Below are 26,188 nucleotides of genomic sequence, written 5' to 3'. Positions count from 1 at the left end.
TCCTCTTCACTTCCATCTGAAAGAGATCCAGTTAATGCATCCCAAGACTACTCTGTGATGTGAATCGAAGCGTGGTTAGCAGGGACAGTCCCACTGGCCTCAGAAGCACACTCCTGATCTGAGCTAAAACGCTAATCCAGACACAGTGGAAGTACCTCAGTGCGAGGCGCTCATGGCAGAACGTACAGAGAAACAGAATATACTCTGCATGATGCCCAGAGACACATCTCAAAGTGGAATAAAGATGTATCTTCCCAAGTGAGGTGAAGCTATGTGAAAGACAAACAGATAGACACGCAATTTTTCAAAGTAGAGATACTGCAATGAGACAATTTAAACTAATTTTACTCCCTCTAAGAGGGAATTTGCTTTTATATTTTAATTCAACAAAAACAGCTATTCAGCATGAAGGCACAAAGCTGGGCACTAAAAGGTGAGCTGGCCTACATATGCTGCTCTTTAGTAAATCAGCACTCCCTTTCTACTCTACCATCTCGGCTCTTTCTCCAGTGACATTCAGCACATGAAAATAAGGATAGGATTTTTTATGGCTCAAGACATTTAACATGCTTGCTTGTCGGTACCTAGGTTTTGTCACCAAAAAAAATACCTGAATGAATTTTGATACGCCTAGCTAGAAATACAATTCTTGTTTTACTGAGACAGAAATGAAAGATAGTTACAAAACTTCAAAGTACATTCTTTACAGCACTCTTTAGAAGAGGCTAGAAAACATTAAGTACTGTATTTATTTGTATGAAAATGTTTACAGCACACTTAAAAAGCAGACAGCTAATTTAGCCCAGAATCCTAATGCTGAAAATCAAAATCAAATTCAGAGAGGAAAGCCAGTGTTTCAGACAAAAGTTTGGCAGTCCTTCCTCTAATAAAATGACACATAGGAAATGATATTTTAACGTTGGATCACCTTCATATAATACAAAATTGAAAAACATATTACCAAATATAAAGTATAAGTTGATTTCAAGAATACTAACGGGAGAGATGATCTGGCACCAAATGAAGCACAATTCTCACCAGTTGAAGCGGATCAATTCTTAATTATCATGGACGAAATTTTCAAAGTCTGTACTTGAAGTCAGCCTGTGAATCTGCATATCTACATCCTCATAAAAATCCCCAATTTTAACAAAGTATCTAGAGCTCCTCACTGAATTAGGTGTCATTTTATGAGAACATTTTTTTATGGAAAGTTGAGGCCTTACATACTTTGCTGATGCCTTTCATAGCTGACCAGTTGGACAAGAAATAATGAAGCATAAATACAGCAGCTTCTCTGAGTTGCTCACATGCCAACCCACCAGGCTACTCCTCCATTCTGGTTAAAGCGAGCAACAGTAAAAAGGATGATCTATTAACAGAGGGATGGTCTTTTGTTTTAAAGCTGTTTTGGTTTAAGATTCAATAGCAGCAAGACTCAAAAGAAAGTCAGGAAGGTGTATCATCACATCTATAATACCATATAGCCGTTCTGGGAACAAAATTCTCTCTTCAGACAAACTAAGGAATAGCATTAGGAGGATTTCAAGCTACCAGCACTACCTTATAATGACAAAAGTCTCAATGCAAAGTCGTCAATGTGGTTTGTGGTCTTAATGTACAGCTATGAATATTTTCTGCATGTCTGCCCAAAATGAAAGCTGTGGAGTGCAAACAGCATGTTCGTGGTTTTTGCATCACACAGACCCAGGAAACGTTTCCATGAATAAATAAGAAAATGTTCATGATATAAGGCAAGGGAGGTTTTCCTGCCATTCACAGTCTGTCAGGTGCTTCTCTGTTTTCTCCAGTCTTTTCTGCATCTTTGTGTATATTCGTTACATTCCTATATGCTTTTGACAGTAACCTTTTTTTTTTCTGTGCACCAAAATCAGCTTTCTGATGACCTTTGGCTTTACTGTGCTTCTTACAGATTGCTGCTACTCTGTCCATACAGAGCTGCCCTGGAAATCTTGCGACAGCAATCTGGCCAGGACAGAGTTGAGGGCATTTTGCTGTGCCTTCTACATGCTTCTACTTTATGTTGCAATAGGCCTCCAGTTTCCAAGATTCCAGATATGAGTACTTCCAGCATAGGCACAATCAGAGGTGCATGCATTCAGAAGAGATCCAAACTAAGATCCAAATACTGCTGTCAATTACTGCACATATACGTTAGTAAAACATCAACTTTATTAAGGGATTCGTCTGCCCCAGTTTGACCGAAGCATTCACAATGGACCAGAAATAAACCTTTGTTGGTAATGCTTTAATATGCCACAAAGTCTATACTAAACATATTACAGGGGTGGATATAAAATCATGTTATTATAATCTCATAATTACACTTCTGACTCCCTTTGAAAAGGCTGACAAGCTACAGCAAAATATAATCCAGTATGTATGTTTTCATAGATAATCAAAAGGATATAAAAGAGAAATATTCAAAAATAAGCTATATTACTTCTACTGAAGTAATACGCATGCACTTTTAAAATGAATTATGACTCTTAAGTTGCTCTAAAAATAATTGTCTTGAAGCATTAAGTACTTAATAATTAAGCTCGAGCTTCACTGTTCCTTTCCTTCTGGTAGTTGCCGCTTTGAGATGTCAAGAAAATTAGCATTTGGGATAGCCTCTATTTCTGCTTCTTATCTGATAGTGAAACACCTCACTAACCGTTTTTACTTGCTCATTTCCCACAAGTCATTCAGCAGTTATCCAACAACAGCACTTGTCACAGACACACGGCTTCAACAGCTCTGCTGCAGACCAGCACAGCGCTCAGGGACACTCGGAGGATGTCGTGGCAAAGCCCTACAGCCAACCGCTCCTCTGCGCCTCCAGCGCGCCCCTTCCCATGTGCCTTGCTTGCATACTGTGGGGAATCCGTGCAAGTCACTGTAATACCAGAGAGCTCCCATAAGAGGGAGACTTTATCGCACAAGACCTTGTGAGTGAGATCCTTAAACCCAACCCTTAGAAATTATTTTGTCAGGATGCAGTTTACCCTATAGCCAGATACACTACAGATACTCTGACAAGATTTAAATGTAATGTATCCTTTCTTAAAGGAAACATTCTGAAAATAACAACATTTGGGCACGGGTGAAATCTAAAGATGCAAATCTTGCATAAAGCAGTTGACATCCCACTCACTGCAGCAGAAGATATTTTTTAAAAAATCCTTTAAAATTATTTCCATGTCATTATTTAACACATTTTTCCTATCCTTTTCCTGAAGACAAATAGCTGTCCTTATATATACACGACAGGCATGGGATTTTAGGAGTTTCACCTCCACAAGCTGTAGAAAGGACACCTATGAAGTTATGTTTTCCAGTTCATTTAAGTTTACCTACCTCAAATATTGGAGCATAAATTAAGAAGGAAGGCTAGTAGGTGGTGCTACCACACAGTTCACCAGCCTTCAGCTGTGCTGGTAGGAGGCCAAACCCCTGGCACTAGGGAGTCTCGTACATCAGCAGATCTCCCCATCGGCCAGGAGCAGACTGTGGCAGCCTTATTTGCAGCTGGCAATCCTGTGCTGTGCCCCGGAAAAATGGAACAGTTGCCATGAAATCATTGCTCACAAAGCATTTTTTCATGAACCAAAACATACATTGTTTCCATATCCTATAAAGCCCTCTCATCATATCCGTAAGAAAACTGAGATGATGCTGTTTAGAGCATTCTTGGTCACAAAAGTTCAATTTTAAAATACATTTGCTGTAATTTTTCCTGAAGACCATTGACGTATTTACTTAATTTATAATAGTTCATGACATGGGAAAGTTTTTCATTTTTATTCATAACGACCTTTACAACCTGCCTAGCATTTTTATCAGCCCAGAAATTACAGTACATCATCATGATCTTTACCTCAACTGCTAATTTAGTTAGGCTTTATCCAGAACCAAAGGCCACAATAAATGCCAAAGTAAGGACTACACCCACTTACAAACCATGCAGCCCCTGGTGTCATATTTAGTAAGTTAAAGATTTACTAGACTATAACTGGCAAGCCATACAAGTAGATCCTTAGATGATAACTGATATATTAGAGGAAACATCTTTAGCAAGTTTTTCTCAGCCCTGCCATGGGTATTTCTAAAATACCTTTCTCCATCTACTTTTCTTAACCTCATGAACCCCCCCTTGAAACTTCACAAGGATGTGTTCATGAATAAAGAAGAATGCTACAGTATCAGAGGGATTTATCACCTCCAGCTGCACTTCTTTCAAGCTCTACTCTGTTGTCATTTGCAACGTGGTAGTATAAGCCTGACACCAAATGCAGTCCAATGCTTTTGTTTCTACACATCAAAGACAAAAAAGGTAAGATTCCAGCTTCTTAAAGTCTATTTTGGCTGCATACTACTCTTAAGAAATGTGGCTATCAAAATTTGCGTCTTTCCATAGTATTTTGATTCCGCACTTCATTCTGCTTTTTTATTACTTAAGAAATTTTTTCCTAGTTTATATATCACCAGTTATGTTGTGAATTTGGATTAAGAGTTCTTGCACTTTCAGATATGGAAGAAAAGGATAGAGAGCGCTGTTTGGATTAATCCAGCCCACCTTCAATGCAATCGTGCCAGTTCACAATAGAAGAGTATCAGTTTCAAAGTCAGAACTACACAAATTCTAAAATACCTATGTGACTGTAACTGTTCTTGGGAGACAAGAGGAAAGCAGGGAGAGAAGATGGAAAGAGAGGTGAAGAGAGCATAAAGGGGCATTGAAATGTAGTTAAATTCAATCCAACTGTTCTAAACTTGCTTCTGTCTGACATTTTTGAAAATCAGTTTCTAGTACTGTTTAAAGAAAAATCATTGTGGTCACTGGAAGGATTTGACCATCCGTAAAGCAGCGTCCACATCTTACAGAGAAACACAGCTTGCGTGCTTTGGCTTTCATTTGAATGACAACTTATCACTCTCAGACCTAGAACTATTTATTTCAACATGGCAGTCTAATCAGCCAGTTCTAGTTTAAACAGTCTGTATATTTAGGAAAGGCAGCAAAAAAGACGGTGAGGAGGGCCATCACTGAGAAAGTAAAAAATTAAAAACAAAGTAGACTTTTGCCTTTCTTTGGGTACCTACTCAGGGCATCAGAGCTATACCCAGCAATGGGTTCCCTTGAATGTCCCACATGCTGGGTTTTCTGTTGCATGTTTTATGTGTCATTTCTGTTATCAGAAGTTGCATTCTCACAAAGTTTTTGTTTGACCAAACTTCTCAGTCCCTAGCCTTTATAACTTCTGCCCAGGCTTGCTCTGTTAACATCAGTCATTTTACCTCTCAGACGCTCTGGCACCTCAGTCTTCTCTAAGTTGCTGAGCACGGATAATTTCACTCTTTCAATCGTCTCTCTCTGATCTCTCTAAATTAAACCCTCAAACTGCCCTTTTATTTCCATTCCTCTTCAAATTTTCTCTATTGTGTTTTTAGCCCCCTTGCACCCCCCACTTTGTCTATCAAATTTTCTCGTACATACAGGGCTGCTTTTAAACGCTTGGAGGGGTTCCTTTAGCAAGAAGGTGAGTCTCCATTAGCTGTTTTCCTTTTGCTCATATCCTGCTTTAACACTGATGCTCTGGATTTTCCTTTCAAAACATACTCTCAGAGAAGTAAATTAACCATAGCCGTTTGTGCCTATGTTGTGGTAAATTATAATCCTGAACATCTCTATTTTTGGATTTGTTTTGGTACAGACATTTGCCAGCTTTAAGCAAATAAACAAATGAAACGGATCTAAAAATTACCCAGTTCCTCCCATGCTTTTCTCTTTCTCAATCATTTAACTATGGCGTAATATATTGCGTTTTCCCCTGACATGCTTATTTATAAATTTATTTAAAAGTGTTCCTACACAGATTACAATTGATTATTATATCTACCTAGGAATATAGCATCTCTGTTCAGTTATCAAGAAACATGCACTATGCACAGCAGAAGAAAAAATGAAATTATTACACAAAGGGATCCAATCACACTAGGTAAATAGATACAATAATAAAAAAGGAAAATCAAAGTTGATAAATGTGAAGTTCATTGGAGGGAAAAGTATGAATTACTAGTACACTCTGCTGAACTTCAAATTAGCTGAATTAGTAAGTATGTTACACGGCAGTATTTACTCAGGAAAAGGACATCAGCTTTATTTTAGACAGGTCAGTGACAAAGTATTTCTGTGCATAACTGCAGTCAAAAATGCAAAGATGATGTTAGAATGAGAAATCATTGGCACAAATTTGTCTAGAATATTATATGCACTCTGATCGCTCCATCTATGGCAAGGATTTTGGAGAACCAGAACAGACTTAGGGAAGGGTGGAAAAGACATTCCTCTCTGAAAAACAGAGAATATAAGAATTACTCTGTCTTAGAAGTGATGCAGAAAAGAGCAGACAGAAAAAAAGGAACATGAGAAACTCCTAATCTGTATGCGTCTCTGTTCAAAAGCAAGGAGGCATTCCATAATAGTAAGAGGTGGAAAATCAAACATACACAATGCAATACTTTTAGGCTCACTGTGTAATTAAACTGTGGAACTTGCTGTCACATGAGACCGTTGAAGTCTAGGATTCCATATTAAAAAAGGGATTAAGTAGTTATTTCCAGAATTTTCAAGTATAATTCAGGTATCAGCTTTGTAGAAAAAATATTTAATGCTTCAGAGTTCAAGTCAATCATTAATTGATACAGAGCAGGGTATCCTGCACCACCAGGGAAGGGGGAAGAGTGGATTATTCCCTATCTGCCTGCTATGGGGTTGATAGGCTGTTGTCAGCAGTATCCGTGCTGGACTGTGCAGTGTTTGCAATGGGATAACAGAGAGAGCTAAGCAGTGGTTCTGTTCCAAGATGGCACTTCTAATTCCTAAATTTGACAGCAGTCAACAGTCCAATGGAGTGGAGACAACTGAATGCTCACTTTAGGGGAGTAAAGAACGTACATTAATGTGAAAACGTAGAATACATGCCTCTGCTCATGTTAAAATGTGGATTTAATACATTTGCAAAGTCTGTGGACTTTCATTTCCCATGCATTAGAAATATCCTAAAGTGAAATTTTTACAAGGAATCAAGAACATTGTTTTGTCAAGAGGAAAATAAGCACAGCAGAAAGAGGCTCTGTAGTCAGCAGAGGGAGACACACACTTTCAGAGAGCGGCTCATCTACTTTATGAACGGCAGAAGCACCCTCTGGATTTGCCCAACTCCAATGACTGCAGAGGGAACCCAGCCTCTATCTTAAATTTGTAGCAGAATTTGTCCATGCAATTGGTGGAATGACACTCTCCCTCAACCTCCTAATCAGTATCGGGACTGAAATAGTTTATTCTCAAGATGCCTATCTCAAAGGCATCTCTTTGCTAACTTCCTGTGAGAGAAATTAAGCAGATGGCCAGTTGAGACACAGAGAAGATTTTCACTGACTACGGTTTTAGAAATATCACTCTCTTAAAAAATGAAAAAAATCTAGCAGCTTTAGTCCAACAAATTACCACTGATTTCAGTAGTCTTTTTCCTCAAGAAAGGACTCCTGAAGTTGTCCAAGTGTCTCCATGCTCCTGTTGGCTGCAGTGGCAACATAAACTCCTTTCAGAAATCTAGGATCGAGAACATAAGGCTTTCCAGCTTTTCAGCTGTGCCACAGTGCTATTTCTCTTCTATTTTGCAACAGAAAAATATATTTTAAAGATCACCTGCCATTATTTCCCCTGGGTAGCAAAAGTCACTGGCAAGCTGTGACCTCCATGAAGACATGTCTCAGACTGGCCCCTTGCAGTGAACAGATCCTCAAATAAACCCCAGCACTAATTATGACATAGCAAATCAAGTCATAGTAGGTTCAGATCACAGAGGGAAGACATGCCACAACCCAGCCTCCAGCAGAGCATTAGAAATGTCCATAGTCATGAAAAGACTTCAGTGAAACACTTCTGGAGGATGCGATTTCATTTTGGAGCTCCCAAAGGGTTCATCTGCTGCTGTCACACCCAAACAGACAAACATTTACAGCATTAGGATTCCTGGTGGGGCCGTGTCAGAAGTGCATACAACGTAGCTATATAGAGCAAAAGTCAGATAGCAAATAGCAGAGCTGTGATTGCCTGGCACTGTATCACCTTCAGGGTTCAGGCTGGGACTTGTATAAAACAGTCACAACCAGCTACATAACTGATAGCAAAGTCTATCTGCACACAGAGCAGCAGGAACCTGTATGATTTCACTAATATAAGTATTTGCAAGCAGCAAAAAAAAAGGCATAATAGGTCACATCATAGAAGTCTGTGAAGGTAGAAGGATTCAGAAGAGGGTAGGAAGGCTGGGGTGTTGCAGGGAAGTCTGGACTGACACAGAGTGACAGTAATAACAGCCTGTTTGACTACGGGATATCAGCATGCACAATTTGCAGCAGTGCTACATAGCAGGACTCAGTAGTAGTAGTAATCACAGCTCAGCACCTGCCCAGCTGTTTCCACATGTATTTTCTGTAACAGAACAAATCAACTTTACATTTCAGTCAAAGCTGGTACTTACAGAACATGCTCATGACTTAAGACTCACGAGAGCTTCTTGTACTTGTTTAAAGAAACCTCAAGTTTTGGAATTCCAGTAGGATTGTTCAGAAAGACACAGTTCACAACCCATTATGTAAATACAGAGTCAGATTTTTCTCCACCGTACATTTCCATACAGGGCTGCGGACAGTGTGATTCCTAGCAAACACTATTAAGATGTAGCTACAGATGTTTGTATCTATAGCTTTTCACATCGATGCTTCGCTTACCCTTTTGGAAAAGTTTCCTTTGCTGTCCTAGAAACCACATATTTCTCCTATTCTATTTAATCCCTGTTTCTGCACACCTTAAAATATATTTGGTCATATGGATTACTAAATAGATTACAAGAAACAAGTTTCCCAAATGCTAGGTAGCAAGCAGTGAGTGTGAAAGGAAAAGCTGTAATGAGCAGCACTTATCTATTAGCCACTAGCTAGGAAGATTCAATAATCATGCCACTTCATCTGTTTACTGAGAGATATTTCAACAGGAAGATTACCCAGATCTGATAAGCAATGTTCCCAGCAAAGAGAGGCCTCATGCTTAACTGATGGTAATAACATTAGTCCAAAATTGAAAGAGCATGGAGCAGTGCAAACAGGATCAAAAATATTTGATTATAGATTTACTGTGGCATAAATGACCTAAAATTTAGTTGTGCTGTTTTAACAGTCTAATTCTTAAATTCATATGCCATTTCCCACTTTGGACAAGTCAAGCATTGAATAAAGAAGTCAGTGTAGACCTCTGGACAAATTAAATAATGGGATAAGAGGTGAATTTTTTCCTGGTTTACTTTATAACACCATTCTTACCTTTGGCCTGTAATAAAATCCATGAAGTAAGCATATCATAGCAATTTCCAGGCAATTGACAACTGCAGGAAAGGCTTTGGAGGGATCATTGACACAGCAAGCACTTGGCAGGCCTCTTGTTCATGTTCTTATGAAAACAAATACACAGGAGCTACTGCAGAGCTCCTGAACCTCTCAAGATGTCTGCTGGGTGACCAGACATCAAGTGATGCGTAACTCTTGTCATCCCCTCTTCCTAAAAGCAACCATTTCTAGCATTTACACAGCCTATTTAAACATGTAGATAAAGTTAAATAAATCTTTATGCTGGTTTCTTTACTTCTACTTCCCTTATGGTGTATAACCATAACCAGAATGACAAACAATTCATCCGGTTGATGAATGTGTTGAAACTCCATTTACTATTCTTGTTTTAAGAACAGAGAGATCATAAGATACTAATATTTATTTCAAACTGTATCTGGTCCACAGCTCATCACAGAAAATTGGAACGTTTTTACACGTCCGCTTACTTGTAGTTTCATTTTGGTGGGACTGTTTTCTAATTGAGGCATCTTGCACCCGAAAAACTGCCCTAACTGTAAGTTATTCCATACTCTGCATACATGAGAGAAACTGCTGAAGAGCTTGGCATTTCATACCCTTAGTGCAATGCCATGCCACCCTCTGGCTGCAGACTGCATAAGAAGGAGGACAGCAGCCATGCTGTTTTGGGAGCCCTAAAAATGTTGCAGAGAGTATAAAGAAGGGCCAGATTTGTAGCATCATGAATCCCTATCTCAAAAACCACACAAGGCCCATCTTTAAGTATGTTACAGGCATCTCCAGGCACTGTCATTGCACCCATAACACCTGATCGCTTCCCATTTGCAGAATAGGATCAACTAACTAAAGCTATGTCAAGACATAGGATAAGAGATCTTTGCACTTTAACAGCTCCACATGGAGGTGGACATGTGGCCTCCATGCCCAGTGCTAAAGTTTCTGCTGATGACTGCAGTGGAATTTGGGCGTGAATCCATTCATATTCCATTCCTCTAGCCAGAATGTGATAAGGCCAAGCCAACAATTCAGGCTACGGTCTTGCTTCTTCCTTAAATGCCTGCTTTTCCTGTTTGCCACATTTCCTTTCTCAAAAGGCCATCTCCCGTGGGAATAAGAGCTCAAGAAGCAAAATAAGGGAATAATCTTCTCCGTTTCATGAAGAGTTGTTCAGAGTACTCATCCTCCTTCATATTGCCAAACATTTTTCCAGCTCACAACTATTCCAAAGACATATTTGAGATCTGGGCACAAACAGTGCTTTGCTTCTATATTTATGGTAAGATCTTATTTCTTTGTATATAAAGAGTACAAATGTTTTCCATTTTCAAATAGATGGCAGTACAACTTGCTTCATTCAGAAGAAAGTTTCCATTAGTCTGGAAACAGCTATTGTTGGCAATGCTAGCTGAGGAAATGGTGACCTGGAAAATATAGCAGCTGCTATATGAAAGAGAACAAATGGGGAAAATTAACAAAACGTTTGCCTCCCAGTTCAGGTTTGCCATCAGTTAGAGAGTTTAGGTGTGACGGCCTCCCAAAATCAAGTACTTGAAGGTAAGCATTTGTTTGCTACATATACCAGAACGCTACGCGTTTGTAAGTGATGTGTGTCGGTCCTGCTGAAATCATTATAATGTAATGCTAAAGTCATGGTATCAACATCTACCATGGGGATTGTCAGGTGTAGAAAAGCTAATCTCATTCTTCAGGGAAGCAGTCGTCCCAAAGAATACGCAGCAGCCAGCAGAAAAAGTCTGAACTTGGATTGTCCTAGCGGTATCATGCAGACATTTGCACAAACAACTTTTACTATTTTGTGCGTCAGCCCAAGAGTTAGGTAAAAATCAGTCCTTGCACTAAGGGTGACAAAGAAGAACAGACATTTTTCCTTGCTAGTGATACTGGTTGTAACCTAGGCCTAAGATAGCAAAGACACCAGGCCTGTCTTCCACTTTTGACACTCTACAGAATGGATGAGGTAAAGAGAAGACCCCTGCTTTTCCTGTACTGAGTCAGCACTGCCTGTATTTGAAGTATTCTGCCTATTCTGTAATGGCAGAAGGAACCTCATGAAGTCTTTTGGGCATTAGGAGCCCTTTAAATGCAGTAATAATGAAATAAAATGTTGTCAGTGAAATGACCTGTATCCTAATTGGTGTCCTTACTCCTTATTAAACCATGGCATACTGATGGGCCTAACCATGTTTCTCAATTGTTTTCATATGATTTTTTTTGTATTTCACTGAAAATTGAGAAAAGACAAGACCACTTCTTTGCACGTAACTTTTGAACAAGTAGCAAGATGACTCATGATGAATAATGAAAAGATATGCTGAAGACTGCATTCCACTAGAGAAAAGCTCTCAAAAGCAGATTTTCCTGAAAGACTCAGCACAGCCATTATACTAAGAAGCTCAAGACGTAATACAACTATAACTGTGCTAACTTCAAAGATACCCAAAAGAAGAATTTAACCTCGCTTGTTTTGGTTATGGCTGATTAGCCAAAAATGAAAGATTCAGGAGACGCTAGGGTAATCGTATTTCCCCCTCCCTTAATGCAATGAGTATAGAGCTCCCAGTTGACTGCTGAATAACCATGCTGATGTTTCTTGACTGTCATTTGTTCACAGCCTGCTGTTAGAGACCAAAGACTTATCCTCTCAAAAAAACTGCTCAGCAGATACTCCTTATTGCTGCAGAGTAACTCAGTGTAGTGAAGCACATGAACGCAGCTTGTCTTGTACTAGGGCAAGGGCAAATATATTCTGCTATAGACTTAATCCATAGCTGCCATTTCCCATAAAGAGTCTGTGTCTCAAGGCAACCACCTTGACCTTGGATCCGCCTGGGCACAGCTTACAACTACATGTTCTCAACTACAAATACTTCCTTTTCTGGTGCTCTTTGCCTTCTCAGTCCCTGCAGAACAGAGATCAGCATGCCCTGAAGTTGTTCACTGAAGTCCAAAAAAGTCAGCAAATTCAGTAAGAGAAATTCCTTATGATGGGACTGAAAGACGAGAATTTTTTCTAATTACTCCTTATACAGCAAGGTATTATTTTCACACAGTGAAATGAAAAATTAGATCTACCACTATAGCTACCAAAAAATTTGCTTAGGAATTAGATGTTTGGGATGCCTAAAGTAATAAAGGATGACTGCTATTTTGCAACATGGACTGTGATCTGTGCAAGGCTGTGAGCATGAAGATGAACACAGTCCATTCTCCAAGTGATATTTTTTGTTGATGCTCAAAGTTTTCTTTCAAAATAAATAGGTTATTTCCAAGAGGCTCACGGAATATGTAGAAATGACCTTCTTTGGGGTGAGAACTGAAGTGCAGGAAGAAGTGATACTTCCCATCAACAAGCAGCTTTTCAAGGGCTCCCAGGCAGAGGATAGATCCAGCTTGTTTATTCCTAGTATAATTCTACATCTATCAAAGCAATAGAAAATGATGCTCCATCTTCCTTACAAACTACATGCAAGGGGTGTAAAGACTGTTTGTGTGGCTTTAGAAAGCTAACCAGAAGAAAAGCTGTTTTAGGAAACTACCCCGAGGAGCCTATGAATGAGCTAAAATCTTCTTTTATCTGTCCTGCTGAAAATTACTTCTAGCTTTCCAGTCAATTCTGAGCATTACAAGAGTAATGTTCTTCTGGCTGGCTCCCTCAGCACAGATGAGATGAGCTGTTTAGCCAGTGCTTTCTCCAGCCCAAGCTTGGACTATCCCAGGAAATGTTACAAAGAAGAGAAATTATACTGCATAGCCAGAACCTCCTTAACAAATTTGATCTCTCCAAATAATTAAAGCTGCCTTTTTCCCCCACCAAGAGCAAACTCAGTGGACTAAAGCTCTTAGGAACTTCATGTTGGTCAACAGTGGAATCAGCAGTGCTCAGAGCTGCTCATCAACAGCAGACCTGATTTTCTGCATTATTTACACTCACATAAAGCTGAAGTAACCCTGTTAAGGTTACACATCAGATTTGCGGGGTGTTGGGCTAGATCTGAACTGTTTAACAGGGGTGGAGGATCAGGCTCTATATAATGAGAATCAGCTATAATTCAGTCCTAGCTACATTGATTTGTTAATACTAATCCTGCTATGCTGCAGGCTGGAAGGATCAGAATCAGTAACCGTGAACTATGTGCTGGTACTCACATGGCTGTCAGAGCCGTGGTACTCAAGCACCTATGAACACTTCCTTGGCAAGCATAAAAACACGCAAAGGGAATTGCTAGCAGCCATCACAGAGAACCATCATCATGCTAGGACACCAGAGGAGGGAGAACTCTCTCTTACATTAAAATCCCAGCTCAGACATCGTCTTTCTGCCCTCACTGAGTTTCACGCAGCCTGAGGATTGTGTCACTGTGTTGTTTCCACACTAAGATAGTGTGTCATCCCAGCTTTACCTGCCAGAACACGATCCAGCTCTTTTCAAAGGCAGTGCAGACCCTGCCAGGATCTAATGAAACATGTGTAGACTCAACCCATCCACTTCAGACAGCTGACATCTACAAGACGTAGCAGGTTCATCCCTGGAATAAGGCCAGTTTCTGCATTTCCTTTCTTGAAAGTGCTTCCTTTACTCCAGCTGAACCAGTAATACTAGATGTGCTGTCAGTTAACCTTTCCATGCTTTCACTTCTCTTACAAACAGTGATTGATAGGGGTTTATTCAGTTATTATTCTTACTGTTGCCACACTGACTTCTGCTCAATGTCCTTCTTGTAACTCAATTTATCTGTCAGAATGAGGCATTAGCTGAGCAAGCCCTGCCTCATTCCCAGCATGGGAACTGAACAGGTCATCAAAGAGCTTTCTAGCTTTGCTATTGTATACCTGCTGTTGGCCCGCCAAAAGACCAAATTATAGATTATGAATACTGCTTCTTCAGCAACCGACTTTCTCACTTATCAGTCAACTTTTCCCTAGTGTTCACCATGATCTCTGATTTTCTTGATCTCTTCTCTGTTATGTTTTCTTGAGGTTACCTTTGCAATAAGATCCAATATTCTCTATTTGAATGTTTCCAGAGGTATGGAGCCACATTTATAAGCTAGTCACCAACATGAAACAGTACCAAAAGTAAAATGAAATCAAACTAATCAACCAGTAGTAGCAGGCTTCCTGTACGTTTTTTTAAATTTTTTCTAGTCTGCATTTCCTCTTCTGGGTTAATTTTTCCCCCGTCTCCTCATACAGCAGCCCATTGCCAGTACTACAGACAAGCCAAATCTCCCACAGTGAGGTATGTTTTCCTGCCAATCCCTATAATTGCTAATGAAAAAATTCAGTTTACTCTCATGTTGCGAGTGTTCAGGACCATGACTCACCATGCCCTGCCTTTCCTATTCCATTTTGTATCTTTTCAGGCAGTGTTCTCTATCCTTTCCCAATCTGGGGCAGGTATTTCTTGAAAAAAACACTATAAGCACCATAAAGCAGGTCACTTTCTAGAATAAACAGGGGGAGTTCAGTTTAAATATGAGTTATCTAGTTATAGTTACAATTAAAGGAGTGGAAAGCTAACCAGGTTCAGCTAACTTTTGATGATCTTTGGTCACACTAAGCATACACTGAATCATGTTATATTATTTAAAGTACATTAAATACGTGTTTTCTAACATTGTGCACTTTGCCCAGTATAGCTAAGGTCTCTTACATTATCCTAAAGGGCAGCACATCCAAAGCACTGCAGTTTCAAAGCCAAGCCTTTTATGAAGGCCCCTTTTATCTTCTGAGCTCATAAGCTCACAGCAGAGACCAAGTGTTTGTGAAACAACCAGTATAACTGGAATACAATATGCTTCAGCATTGTGGAAGCCTCTGAACAGACTCTGTTCTGTTAGCGAACAGTTCTTAAAAAGAAAATGATGTATTTATGAAGGTACCTGCATAGGAGGACTATCTGGATTCGTGGATTTTACATTCATAGGTTCTTACTTTGCTGATATGCACAGGCAACTAGATAGAGCTGTTATTATCTCTCCTCCTCAGTATCCGGTGGCTTGTGCTGTATATGCACCATACAACAATCACCACCACTGACTACCACGCATTAAGGCGGAAGGAATTAAATACCAATTTGGAAGCTTAGAAACTGTCATTTTTCAGCCACATTTTGCCTTTCAAAAGCCAACAAACAGCCCCCTCTGAAAACACGAGAACTTGGGTTTGCTCCTTGCAGGAGTAGCTGTTTGCTGCACACAGAAACAGACTGTCGGCACTGATGACAGAGGCAGCGCTGCTAGAGCTCTTCTCTGTTCAGAGTGCGCTGCCCTGGGTTTTCAGAAAACTCTGCCTATAAGCATCACAACAAGAGCTGATTTACCAGATTTACCAGAAGCCTGGCCTACTGGTTGCATTTTCTCCTCCATAGCAAAACGGGTAGGGAGTCTTGCACAAGCTGTGACTCAGAAGTACTACGGCAGCCCCTGGCTCAGCCTGCAGTATCGCAGGGTGAAAAATGCCACTCCTCATCACCAAACCAAATGCTCTCCTCTGCTAATGCGTAACATCAGTCTGGTCTCTGAAGGGCACCGAGATGAGATCTGTACTATAGCCCTAATTGAAGACAACCAGCCTGCTATATTCAAACGGCCTCAGCAAGCAAAGAACTGAGAAGTTAGCCAGGCAACAAGGAGACATTTTTTTAGGCGACACTAAATCACATGACAGGACCTTCCCTTGGCAAATTGACAGGGGAAGGTTGCACTTAGCAAATGCAGCTACTCCTGAAAAAGAACGGTGATATCATAAAAAGATTAGCATAGGACACTCTTCAAGGGCAGATCACATTTGCTAAAGATGACTACAGTACATTAGCCTGCTACTGAGTCTGCACCATCCAGAATAATTCATTAAAAATAAGTTAGCGAGACCAGTATGGCACAGCAGCTTATTGCAACAGAAATAATATAGAAGAGAGACCCCCCTTTCAAACACCAGCAGCTCATACGTTAGTGTAAACACTTGCTTAAGACTTCTAGGGTTCAACGGGAGACAAGCAGCGGTTTCTGTACTCTTCTGGGCTAGGACAGTAGCACGATTTTGGCAGTATTCCGTCATTGCTCTGGTTGGTTGCAACTGTTATTTTTCGTGAATATCCGTAAGCCAAAAAGGTAACCAGTATAATCAGAGGGTAGCTGCTACTATACTAATGACAGATAATTGCTAAGAACACCACCCACCTGTGACATGCGTTACGTTTTTCAAATTTATTCTGGTAGTGCAACAAGTCAGAAGAAAATTGAAAAAATATTGATAATGAATTTAAAAAATTTCTTCTGGAAACAGTGGTTTCAATTACACTGTAATATATATATTTAAGTCTTATTATCATATATAATTATTATATATATTGTTAATTATATATAATATTTAATATTATATATAATGCTATATATAATAAGACTTTAAATAAATTACTAGGATCTGTGTTTGGGGCGTGTTGGTTCGCTTTGGAGATGAAAACTGTTTGGTTTGGTTTCTTGCTTTTGCCAATGTTTTTACCATTGCCACAAATCATGCAGTTCTCTTGTTTATAACAAAAACTTGAATAATTTCACCTGTTTTAATTCATCCAATGCTAATTATTTTTAAGGAAATAGATGGAAGAGTTGATGGAAGTATGTTGTTTTGGTATAAGTCTTAAACAAACATTTTAAGGGAAGATTCCTAGTCCTACCGGCACTCTTACTTGTGTCTGTCAGTCACTAGACAACTGCATCTTCAGAGAAAAATGGAAAAGTTTCATTAAAACCAGAAAGTACCTTCTGAGATTCTAAAGAAGGCTGAGATATTGCCACAACTTAAAAACTGCTCTAGAGAAACTGTGGAACAGCAAAGAGTGTTTCTGGCAGGTGGGGTGGCAAATTGCTTGGAGAGGAATAATGCCAGCCCCATGTCAGGGATTCATAATACCCTTATTTCAGTAAGAAACACCCAGACAGTACTGACAAATTGGACTGATCCTTGACTGAACCATTTTTGTATCATCTTATTTACCATTTTCCTGAGCGTGCTAAGAAATTTGCAAGGTTTATCCATTACTTTCACCATTTTGTTTTAGCCACTCCCCAGAAATTATTGTCCATTGATTATAAAGCCAAAGAAATCAGCTTTTGTAAGTTCTGCCGCAATGGAGCTGCACTCAGACCTTGTTGCATTAGCCACTTAACATCCCTGTTAAAAATCTGCCCCTATTCCAGTGTGAAGTAATTTTAACTTTCAACTGCCAGTCATTGAATCTCATTATCACTTATCTGAATTAAGAAGCCTTTTATTGTCAAATTTCTGTTACTTATGGACTGCCCCCGAAGAACCACTTAACTTCTAACTATTTAATTAGCTAAATAAATTGAGCTCCTTCTGTAGAATACGCTTTCTAACCATTAAATCTTTCCATCATTCTTCTCATAACATTCAGCTCAGATTTTAGCACCCTTCTTCAAACATAGCAAGCAAAATGGGTCAAACTATTTCCCACAACAGTTGCACTCATTCCAAACCACAGAGGAAGTTTAAATCTGTTTAGGCCTACTCAGGAACCCTATTGATATTTCCTAAGATCACATTAGCTATTCTAGCTACAGGTTTGCTATCAAAGTTCATATTCATCTGATTGTGCAGCATGACTCCCAAGATCTCCTCAGCACCATGATTCTCCAGGACCATGGAAATCATCTTATAACATTCTCACATCTTACAAGCTTCTTTGTTCCTAAACATGTAACCCTGCATGTGGCACTACTGAAATGAATGTTATTTATCAGCACCCAGTCTGCCAGTGATGCAGATCACCTTGTGTCAGGGAACTGTATTTCTTAGCTGTCACAATCTGTGTTCTCGTGTTGGCTCTACGTAATTTTAGTTCTTAATGAAGATATCAGTGAATATAATATATTAACTCTGTTACTTCCCCAAAAGAAGCATCAAATTAGAGAGACAGAATTTATTTTTGTTTAATCGGTGTGCATTATATCACTTTCCTTTAATGCATTATTAGCTCCCATAGCAGCCTAGCCAGTATTACCTCTGGAACTGATGATGATAGACTGACAAGCCAAAAATTATCTGGGTCATCCTACCTACCTCTTTTAATACCAGTGCACGTTTTTCTCCAGAATTTTAAACTATAGTATATGCTACAGACTAAATCAATCACTTTTGTTCAAGACTGCAATTCTACTTACTGTACTAAAGAATGGCTAAGAGAAAATGATTCTTCTCCATTCAAGAGAAAATGACATCTGCAAAGGACGGAAATCACATCCAAGGCTTTCAGTTTTGTGAAAGAAGCTATTACTGTCTTTGAATATCACAGGAGTTCAGTTGGAAAGTAACAAGTCTGAAGTCATTAGAAAGTCTGTCAAACTCTAATATGTAGTAGTGGATGGATGAGCTGCTTCCTGACTGTGTTGCACTACCCATTTTTCACTTACTGTAGAACTCTGAATACTTATTCCGATCCCTTACGGTGTTGGGGGGGAAAAAAAAAAAAAAACTAAATTCAGTTTTCACTCAAGTCTTTTAAAAAATGCTGTCAATGTATTTTCCGCTTCTATATCACAAGTTTCTCTTGCAAAGGGTTTTTCTATGACAACAAAGATAAGTTGCAAGTTGCTAGCATTTTTTAGTCTTATTTAATGCAACCAAAGAAGAATTTGCAATGATGATGATTTTCCCTGCCAATATATTAATCCTAAAGAAAGATACAGTCTGACTGAGATACCTAACAGGAAGCTGCTGCCAATTGAATCGGACATTTTTAGATTCCGTTGCTTTCAATCGGTTCCTATTTTTAAAAACACGTGCCATGGGTTAACAAGTTACAGAGTACAAAAGACCTCTTCTTATAATTTGATTTAAGATGCATAGTCTTCCTACTGCATAATAGCATATTAAAATCTCAACCACTGATAATATTGTACTGTTGCTTTAGCTCTTAGCAAGACTAGTTTTGAATTATAATAATCATAAGCTAGTAGTGTCATTTACATTATTCCTTTTGTACTGTGAGACTTAAGAAAAACATTAAAATTCACTGTCTTAGTACATATGCAGCAGTTTGTTATTTTTGATTTGTACATAGTGCCATTGCAAAATATATTTGCCCCCATGTAGTCATTATTGTCAGAGGAAAAATACAAAATACTACTTTGACTAAGAATCTTCCTATATGTAGGAGTCCAAAGGAGAACAGAGATCTTCAGCTGTTCCTACACAATGCATTATTATCAATGGGTCTTGCAAACCCATTGCAAGAATTTGAAAGCAAAAAAACCCAAAAGCCTGATTAGACAAATCTAATTGTTTTATACTTAAGCAGATTGAAGGCATATGCCATCAGAGATTCTCTGTAAACTTCTAAAGTGATAAGATTAACCCAGGCAGACTACTAATGTAGTATACAGATAAAAGAGAATGTATGACATAGATCTCAAACTGTTTATTCATCACCCATCATACACATGGAAAGAGATGGCACCTTGTTTAAGAATTGTTGTAAATCTTTTCATTATTCAGAGAATCCAATTATTCAGGATGATTAAATGATATGATAATTGAATAATCAAACCTGTACAAACCAAATAATTAAAATAACTCTTATCCCACTTTCTTGTCTGAAGCTGAGGGTATCTAGGGACTAGAGGTAACAGTAAATTACAAAGATTAGTCATTGTCTTACTAGCTAGGAGTGTTCATCTAAAACAGACCAAAGTTTGTTTGCTAATCATTCAAAATGTGAAATGTAAATTAAAGGTAAAGGTAGATTTCAAACACAACTACAAAGTTAATCTAGATAAAGATAGTGTAGGATTCATTCACTGGATGGGGATAGAAATATATCTGAAAAAAAAAACACAGAAAGTAGATCTGGAAGTGTTGATCTACATTGAAGGATTTGTGGTAGAAAACATCTTCAATATGTGACTTCCATACCAAATGTTTTTGACAAGCTATATGACAGATAGCTTTTACCTACAGGAACTGGAAAATCACAAGTGAATCATACTTAAAGAAAAGGTTAACTAGAGAGTTTAAAGAAACCTGCTAGAAGAGAAATTAGAAAAATTAAGAGTCAAGAAATTCTGTTCAGTTGCATTTCTTTTTAAAAGCGCTGCATAACAAGAACAACATCCCAATAGCTTAGTTCATACTCTTATTCTCTCATTACTCATGTTGTTTTTAAAACTGGTGTTTAATTTCACCTGCTCAAAGACAGTCCTACAGCACAGGTAGCACACAGCCATGACTGAGAACACAATCTAAGGGAAAGATACGTAAGGAAGGTTTTTAAATGTCCTATAAGAGCTTAAAGCTGCTCTGAGGACTTCATCATTACTTAGGTCAGGGATAATTAAATCTGGGGATTCAAACTGTGGTCAGTTTTGACAGCAGCCTGTCCGTGCAGGCTGAGAGCTGTCACCCCAGAGAATAGGACCTTCCTCACCCAACACAGACAGAGGTAGACAGATTTGCTCAGGGTTTATAGGATTAACAAAGGGTAGGAGAAAGACTCAGGATTAGGCTAATGTCTAGAAGTGGGAGGAGGAAGTGAAAGAGGCTGAGACTCAGAGAAGGTTTTTCAGAAAGCAGGTGCTGTCAGTTTGGAGAAAGTACCAGCCCAGCAGCTAGGGTGTTGCTGTCAGTTTTGCTGGAGCTGTCATAACTATAAGGCAATCAAGACAAAAGGCTGTAGTCAATAGAATTAGGGCTTGGAAGACAATCTGTTTTTAACCTTCTAGCAGGAGCCAGCGAGCAGGCCCCTTCCAATGCAGGCATTGCCAACTCTAATTGCTGATTTGCTTATGCTAGCACACAACTGGCAGTGTTAGCTCAGTCCTGGTCATCCCAATGAACGCAAGCATGGGACATTCACATAGGTTATGGCACCTCATCCAGCTTTGAAAATCCTCTGACATACACTTTCACCTGGTTTTCTGGACAGCTCTCCATGTCACTATTTGAATGCAGCTAAACTTCCAAAAGCTTTAGCAAAAACATGTAGAAATTCCTTCTCGTTTGATCTATATTGCACTTAAGAATTCAAGCAGGTATCTTAAAAGGGTGTTTTAACCTAGCTTCAGAAAGTCAGTGATCAGCTCTCCCAATAAAGGGAACCTGTTTCTGCAGTTCTCTGAATCTAGATGATTATGAAGTCATTTGCTACCTCTGTCAAGAGCAGGTATCCCCTGAGATAGCCTTTAATTGCAGAAGTTGTTCCATTTGCATGGAGGGGAATTCTTAAAAAATGCAAATTCATTTTTATTCTATTCAGCCTACTTTGCTACAACCAATATTTAGAACAGGAACTTGAAACCATGACCTATCAAAACTTTGAAATATTTAGAGAATTATAAAATGTGTGTGAAACGGGGAGATGATCTATATGATCGACAGGCCTAGATGTGATCAACATATACAAAATGAAACTGCATCAGCCATGAAATAAATTCCATACACTCTCACCAGTAAAAAGAATCAGTTTATAATAACATGACCTTGATGTAGGACACTTCTTGGGTCTAATAAGAGCTAAGATCCCTCAGCTGTGCTTAAGCCAACATTTTCAGGTTGATCATTACATCCCCAAAACTGCCTTCCTCTGCTAGCTGGAGGTCAAACTGATGTTCAAGTTGCCTGATATATCAAACTTCAGCTCTTCAATTTCTGAGCTAATGCATTAAACCACTGAACAATATATCAATGTAACAGTTATTGAGATTTATGATACAAATTCCAAGCAATACCAATATAAATAGCTGTCTCCTAAGAGAATCAAGCATTAATATGAAGCTACGTGAATAGATACTTCATATAATAGGAGAAAGTGTATTTACATAAAGGACATTCTTGAATCTCAGCACCAAAAATACACATATGTAAATAAATGCATTATTTATTTACTCACTGATGATGCTTGAAACGTAGACTATGCGAAAAGATGTTGATACTTACGCTAGCATGTGATGTTCCTTCAGCGAAAGGACAAATTTTTCTGTGTGCTGCTCATTGCTTGTTTTTTTCTCCAAAGATTATCAGTCTGAATCCCATTGCTGCTGGTTCACTGGAATTTGAGAATATAAAACTTGTCATCTAAGCACTGAGCAGCCACTACAAAATAATGACTTTTGATTACAATCTTGAACTACATTGGCCAAAACACATAAGAGAATGACCCAGCGAAATTAAAGGATTATAGCAGTTAACTAGAACATTTGGCGTGCTCCTGACTTTTCCCTTGAACACAGAAGTCAATTGTGTCCAATCCAGTGATGATCACAAGCAAGAAATGAGAATTAAGTTTCTAATCCAAACCCAAAAAAATGACTTTTTGAAATCTCCTAACTGCATTGCCACCAACTATAATATCTGACAATATACCTAGCCCTCTTTATAGCAAGCTATTATGACATTTTGTGAGAGGAGAAAGTACCTGACAAGCCCCTTTTCCAGATTCACACTATGCACCAAAACCCATCGTAGAAACATATTTCACCTATAGGCAAAATGCAGTAGGGATAGTTTTGGAATTAAAAATGCTTTGCTAAAACCAATAGAACATTAAAATAGTATCCAACTCCAGGCTTTGCAGGCTATCCGTCCTCAAGGTGCATTTGGAGGGTGAGAAACCTATACAAAGATCATAAAGGATCTCCTACTCAACCACAGTTCTCAAATCCTGCTTGCTAGGCTGAAAAGATATTGGCAAAGACACTCTTCTAATTAAGCAGTGCCACGAGCTGTAGACTAGCTTCTCTTTCCACATGCCACTGAGTAAAGAACTTGTTCACAGCTGAGAAAATATGACAAGCAAAGAGCTCTAATATTCCCCAAAATATCCTTTCATACAACCTGCAACCAGATTACTTTTTGCATTATTCATGGATTACAATAAAATATTAACCTTCTGCCCAAAGTGTTTGAAAAGCCTATTTGGCCTTCAAAAAACAAAGGTTTCCCACACAGTGCTAAATACAGAGTCTCTTTCTTTAAAGGTGAATTTGCATATAACAGCTAAGCTTATCTAACAGCTTACCACCACTTCCTTTTCTCCTTACTCTTTTTTCCCCTTCCCTTGTTCTTTCTCCCTCCGTTGCATTTTCCAGTAGCCAGATAATTCCACCCTCCACCCTCTTCCTTACCACACCTTGCTACTCATCAGACTTTTCTCAGCAGTGATTTGACTCACTAGTTTAGCAATATCCACTTTTTTGCTTGATTAGTTCACTGGCAGTTTAGTGAGTTGATTCAGTGAGCTGATAACTAAAAAAGCTGTGGGAATGCAAGTCCAGGACTGGGGGGGGCGGGGGAGAGAGAGAGAGAGAGAAGCAGGATGCCTCTTTCCAGCAGCACACAGTCATTATATGAGTTCAAATTTCCCATATACTTTCACTATAAACAACTATCAAGCAAGCAACACAGAATTATTCACGTCAGAGGATCCACTTCAGATTCAAATCAAAACTAAGAGGGAAATACGACCTTTCTGGTAAGAAAATATAGCTGTGAAGCAGGTCTGAAATCCTGACAATCAAAATATATCTTACATGGAAATTAAGGGAAACCATATCAGACCAAGTATTCTTTACTCCTATTTAGTCATTACTTCTTTGAGATAAGGGGTTAAGTAAAAATACAGCGCTGGGAGAAACAGAAGGGAAATAAGTGAAGCTATTGAAAATTCTAAGATGATGACCTATTCTCAGAAGTAGCTGGAGGACTTGAGCTATTAGTGGTGCAGTGCTCAGTATTCCTGCTGGTAAGCTTCAGCCATTCAGTCAGAATCCCTGTGTTATTCAGATGACCTATCCAACACTACAAAGAAACAGGGAACAGCCAAAGTTAACAGTGTGAATAACTGACAAGTTGAGAGTTGTTATCAACCTATTTAACCACTACTTCCAAATAACAAACCGCTCAGGAAAAAATAGGTCGTCTTCACTGAAGAAAATAGGCCCAAATTTGTAACAAGTGTTATCAGCCATAAATAATCTTATCAGCTCTGCCCACAATAGCGTTTTGCATAATCTCATCATGTATTTTTTCCATTAATACTTGGAAAGGCTTACGCAAAACAAATTGTATGTGGGATATTTTTTGCCCACCCACAGGGCAGGATACTGAATATCTGAAAGCACAGGAAGGATTGCCAGAGTCTGAAGTCATCATGTTTTCATAGCAGTTTCAAGTTTCAGATAAATAGCTAAGCGTACAGGCTTACATATGTCGGTGTAAGGTCTCTCAAAGTCCCTGGAATGCTTAGGTAAGTTAAGCCTGAGGCCTACAAGACAGCTGAGTTCATCTAACAACACACTACTGCCAAAAGAGTCAAATTTCCTCCTTCCTTCTACACCTCCCAAGCAGAACCCCATTCCCTCTACCCCCATGCTCACGTTCCTCCTGCCCCTCACTGGACCTATTCAGCTTGCTGGCAGAGCAGCAGACATTCACAGAGTTAGGTTTGGGGGGATTTTTTGGATTATTTTCCTGACAGATTAGCAAATGAAATTAGTTCACAGATAGTTCACAGGAAGGAAAGTGGCTAGAAAACGTGGCTGGAAGTTTGGGTGGAGAAAGCAGTAATTCCTCTTTGCTCTGCTGTGAGCTCTCAGCTCAGGTTCATCCTGCCTTGCAGAGCACCTGAGCTCCTCCAATTTTCAGGGCAGAACCAGCTACAGGTGCAGGCTGCTCGGGCAGCCCCATGGGGAGCAGGGTGAATGCCCTGCCCACACCTCAGGAGGGGAAATCAGTTGACGTCACCTGCACAGCTTCTATTCTTCAGCCTGCTAACGAGAGCTCAGTAATTAGGGGAATTTGCTGACTGGCTTCAACAAGTTGTCCTTTCCCTGCAGCACCACTGCCAATCTTGTCCCTTCTTCTTTTGCACCCCCCAGCTGCAGAAGTAGAAAGGTCTTCTCTTAAGGAATGCCTATTTCAGACCTACCTTCCAGCTCCAATTATCTGTATGTTCAAAGCAGCAGCAATCATACGCAGAGAAACTACACATGACGCTAAACATTCACAAAAAAAAGGTCTCCAAGGCCCTAATTTTCCTCTGCTATCCTACTGTGGCCTGCTACAAACGCCACCATTTAGCATTCTCCTTGTGTACTCTGAAAGCATCTGAAAATGAGAATCAGATGAGTATGTCTCCCAGTTTACAATATTACTGTGGGCAGCACAGTACCTGTGTAGGTTTGGTTTTATTGTCCAGGATTTGGCCCTGGTTATAGGGTATTTAGTTTCATTTAATGAAACATAATTAAACTGCACAACAACTAAAGCCTGCTTCTCAGAGCCCTGCTAAAAATTCCCCACACAGTTGCCTGGGTAGGATTTAAAACTCTGCACTATTCTTAGAAGCGCGTATCTGCAGCAGTTGGAAAACTCTAGGTTGCAATTAACACATTCCACAACATGTTTAAGGCTGTGATCCTGCGTATTTCAGACTGTCCGTGGTTTTACTTATTTCAGTTTACACTAAAAAATAACAACCTTATCTCATCCACACACCTGAGCACATTCTGTTAAGAATCTCATAATTAATTTCACTAGAGTAATTAATTTTATAATCATTCACTGAATCACTTAAATGAGTGACCGAACACAGTACGTTAAATTTTCTTTGGAAAGCTTCCCACATTCAGAGTTCCACAAAACATTTCCAAAATATATTAAGGCCAAGAACTGACAAGTGTCGGGGAACATACAATAAGCCACAGGAACATGT

At 39.2% G+C, this 26,188-nt stretch overlaps 1 protein-coding gene and 1 long non-coding RNA gene across 2 annotated transcripts in view; one reads left to right on the top strand and one right to left on the bottom strand.

The window, feature by feature from the left end:
- Positions 1–22,489, bottom strand: part of LOC138068009 (uncharacterized) — a 36,970-nt gene extending 14,481 nt beyond the window's left edge. Inside the window, exon 1 of the long non-coding RNA XR_011142523.1 lies at positions 22,414–22,489. This is a non-coding gene — a long non-coding RNA (uncharacterized lncRNA). The remainder of the gene's footprint in view (positions 1–22,413) is intronic.
- Positions 4,158–26,188, top strand: part of PALMD (palmdelphin) — a 57,056-nt gene continuing 35,025 nt past the window's right edge. Inside the window, exon 1 of the mRNA XM_009685951.2 lies at positions 4,158–4,339. Within this exon, the coding sequence (XP_009684246.2) occupies positions 4,296–4,339 (44 nt within the window). The 5' untranslated portion in view covers positions 4,158–4,295. The remainder of the gene's footprint in view (positions 4,340–26,188) is intronic.

This window comes from Struthio camelus, chromosome 8 (assembly GCF_040807025.1).
Source record: "Struthio camelus isolate bStrCam1 chromosome 8, bStrCam1.hap1, whole genome shotgun sequence".
NCBI lineage: Eukaryota > Metazoa > Chordata > Aves > Struthioniformes > Struthionidae > Struthio > Struthio camelus.
This window is presented reverse-complemented; position numbering and strand designations above follow the sequence as displayed.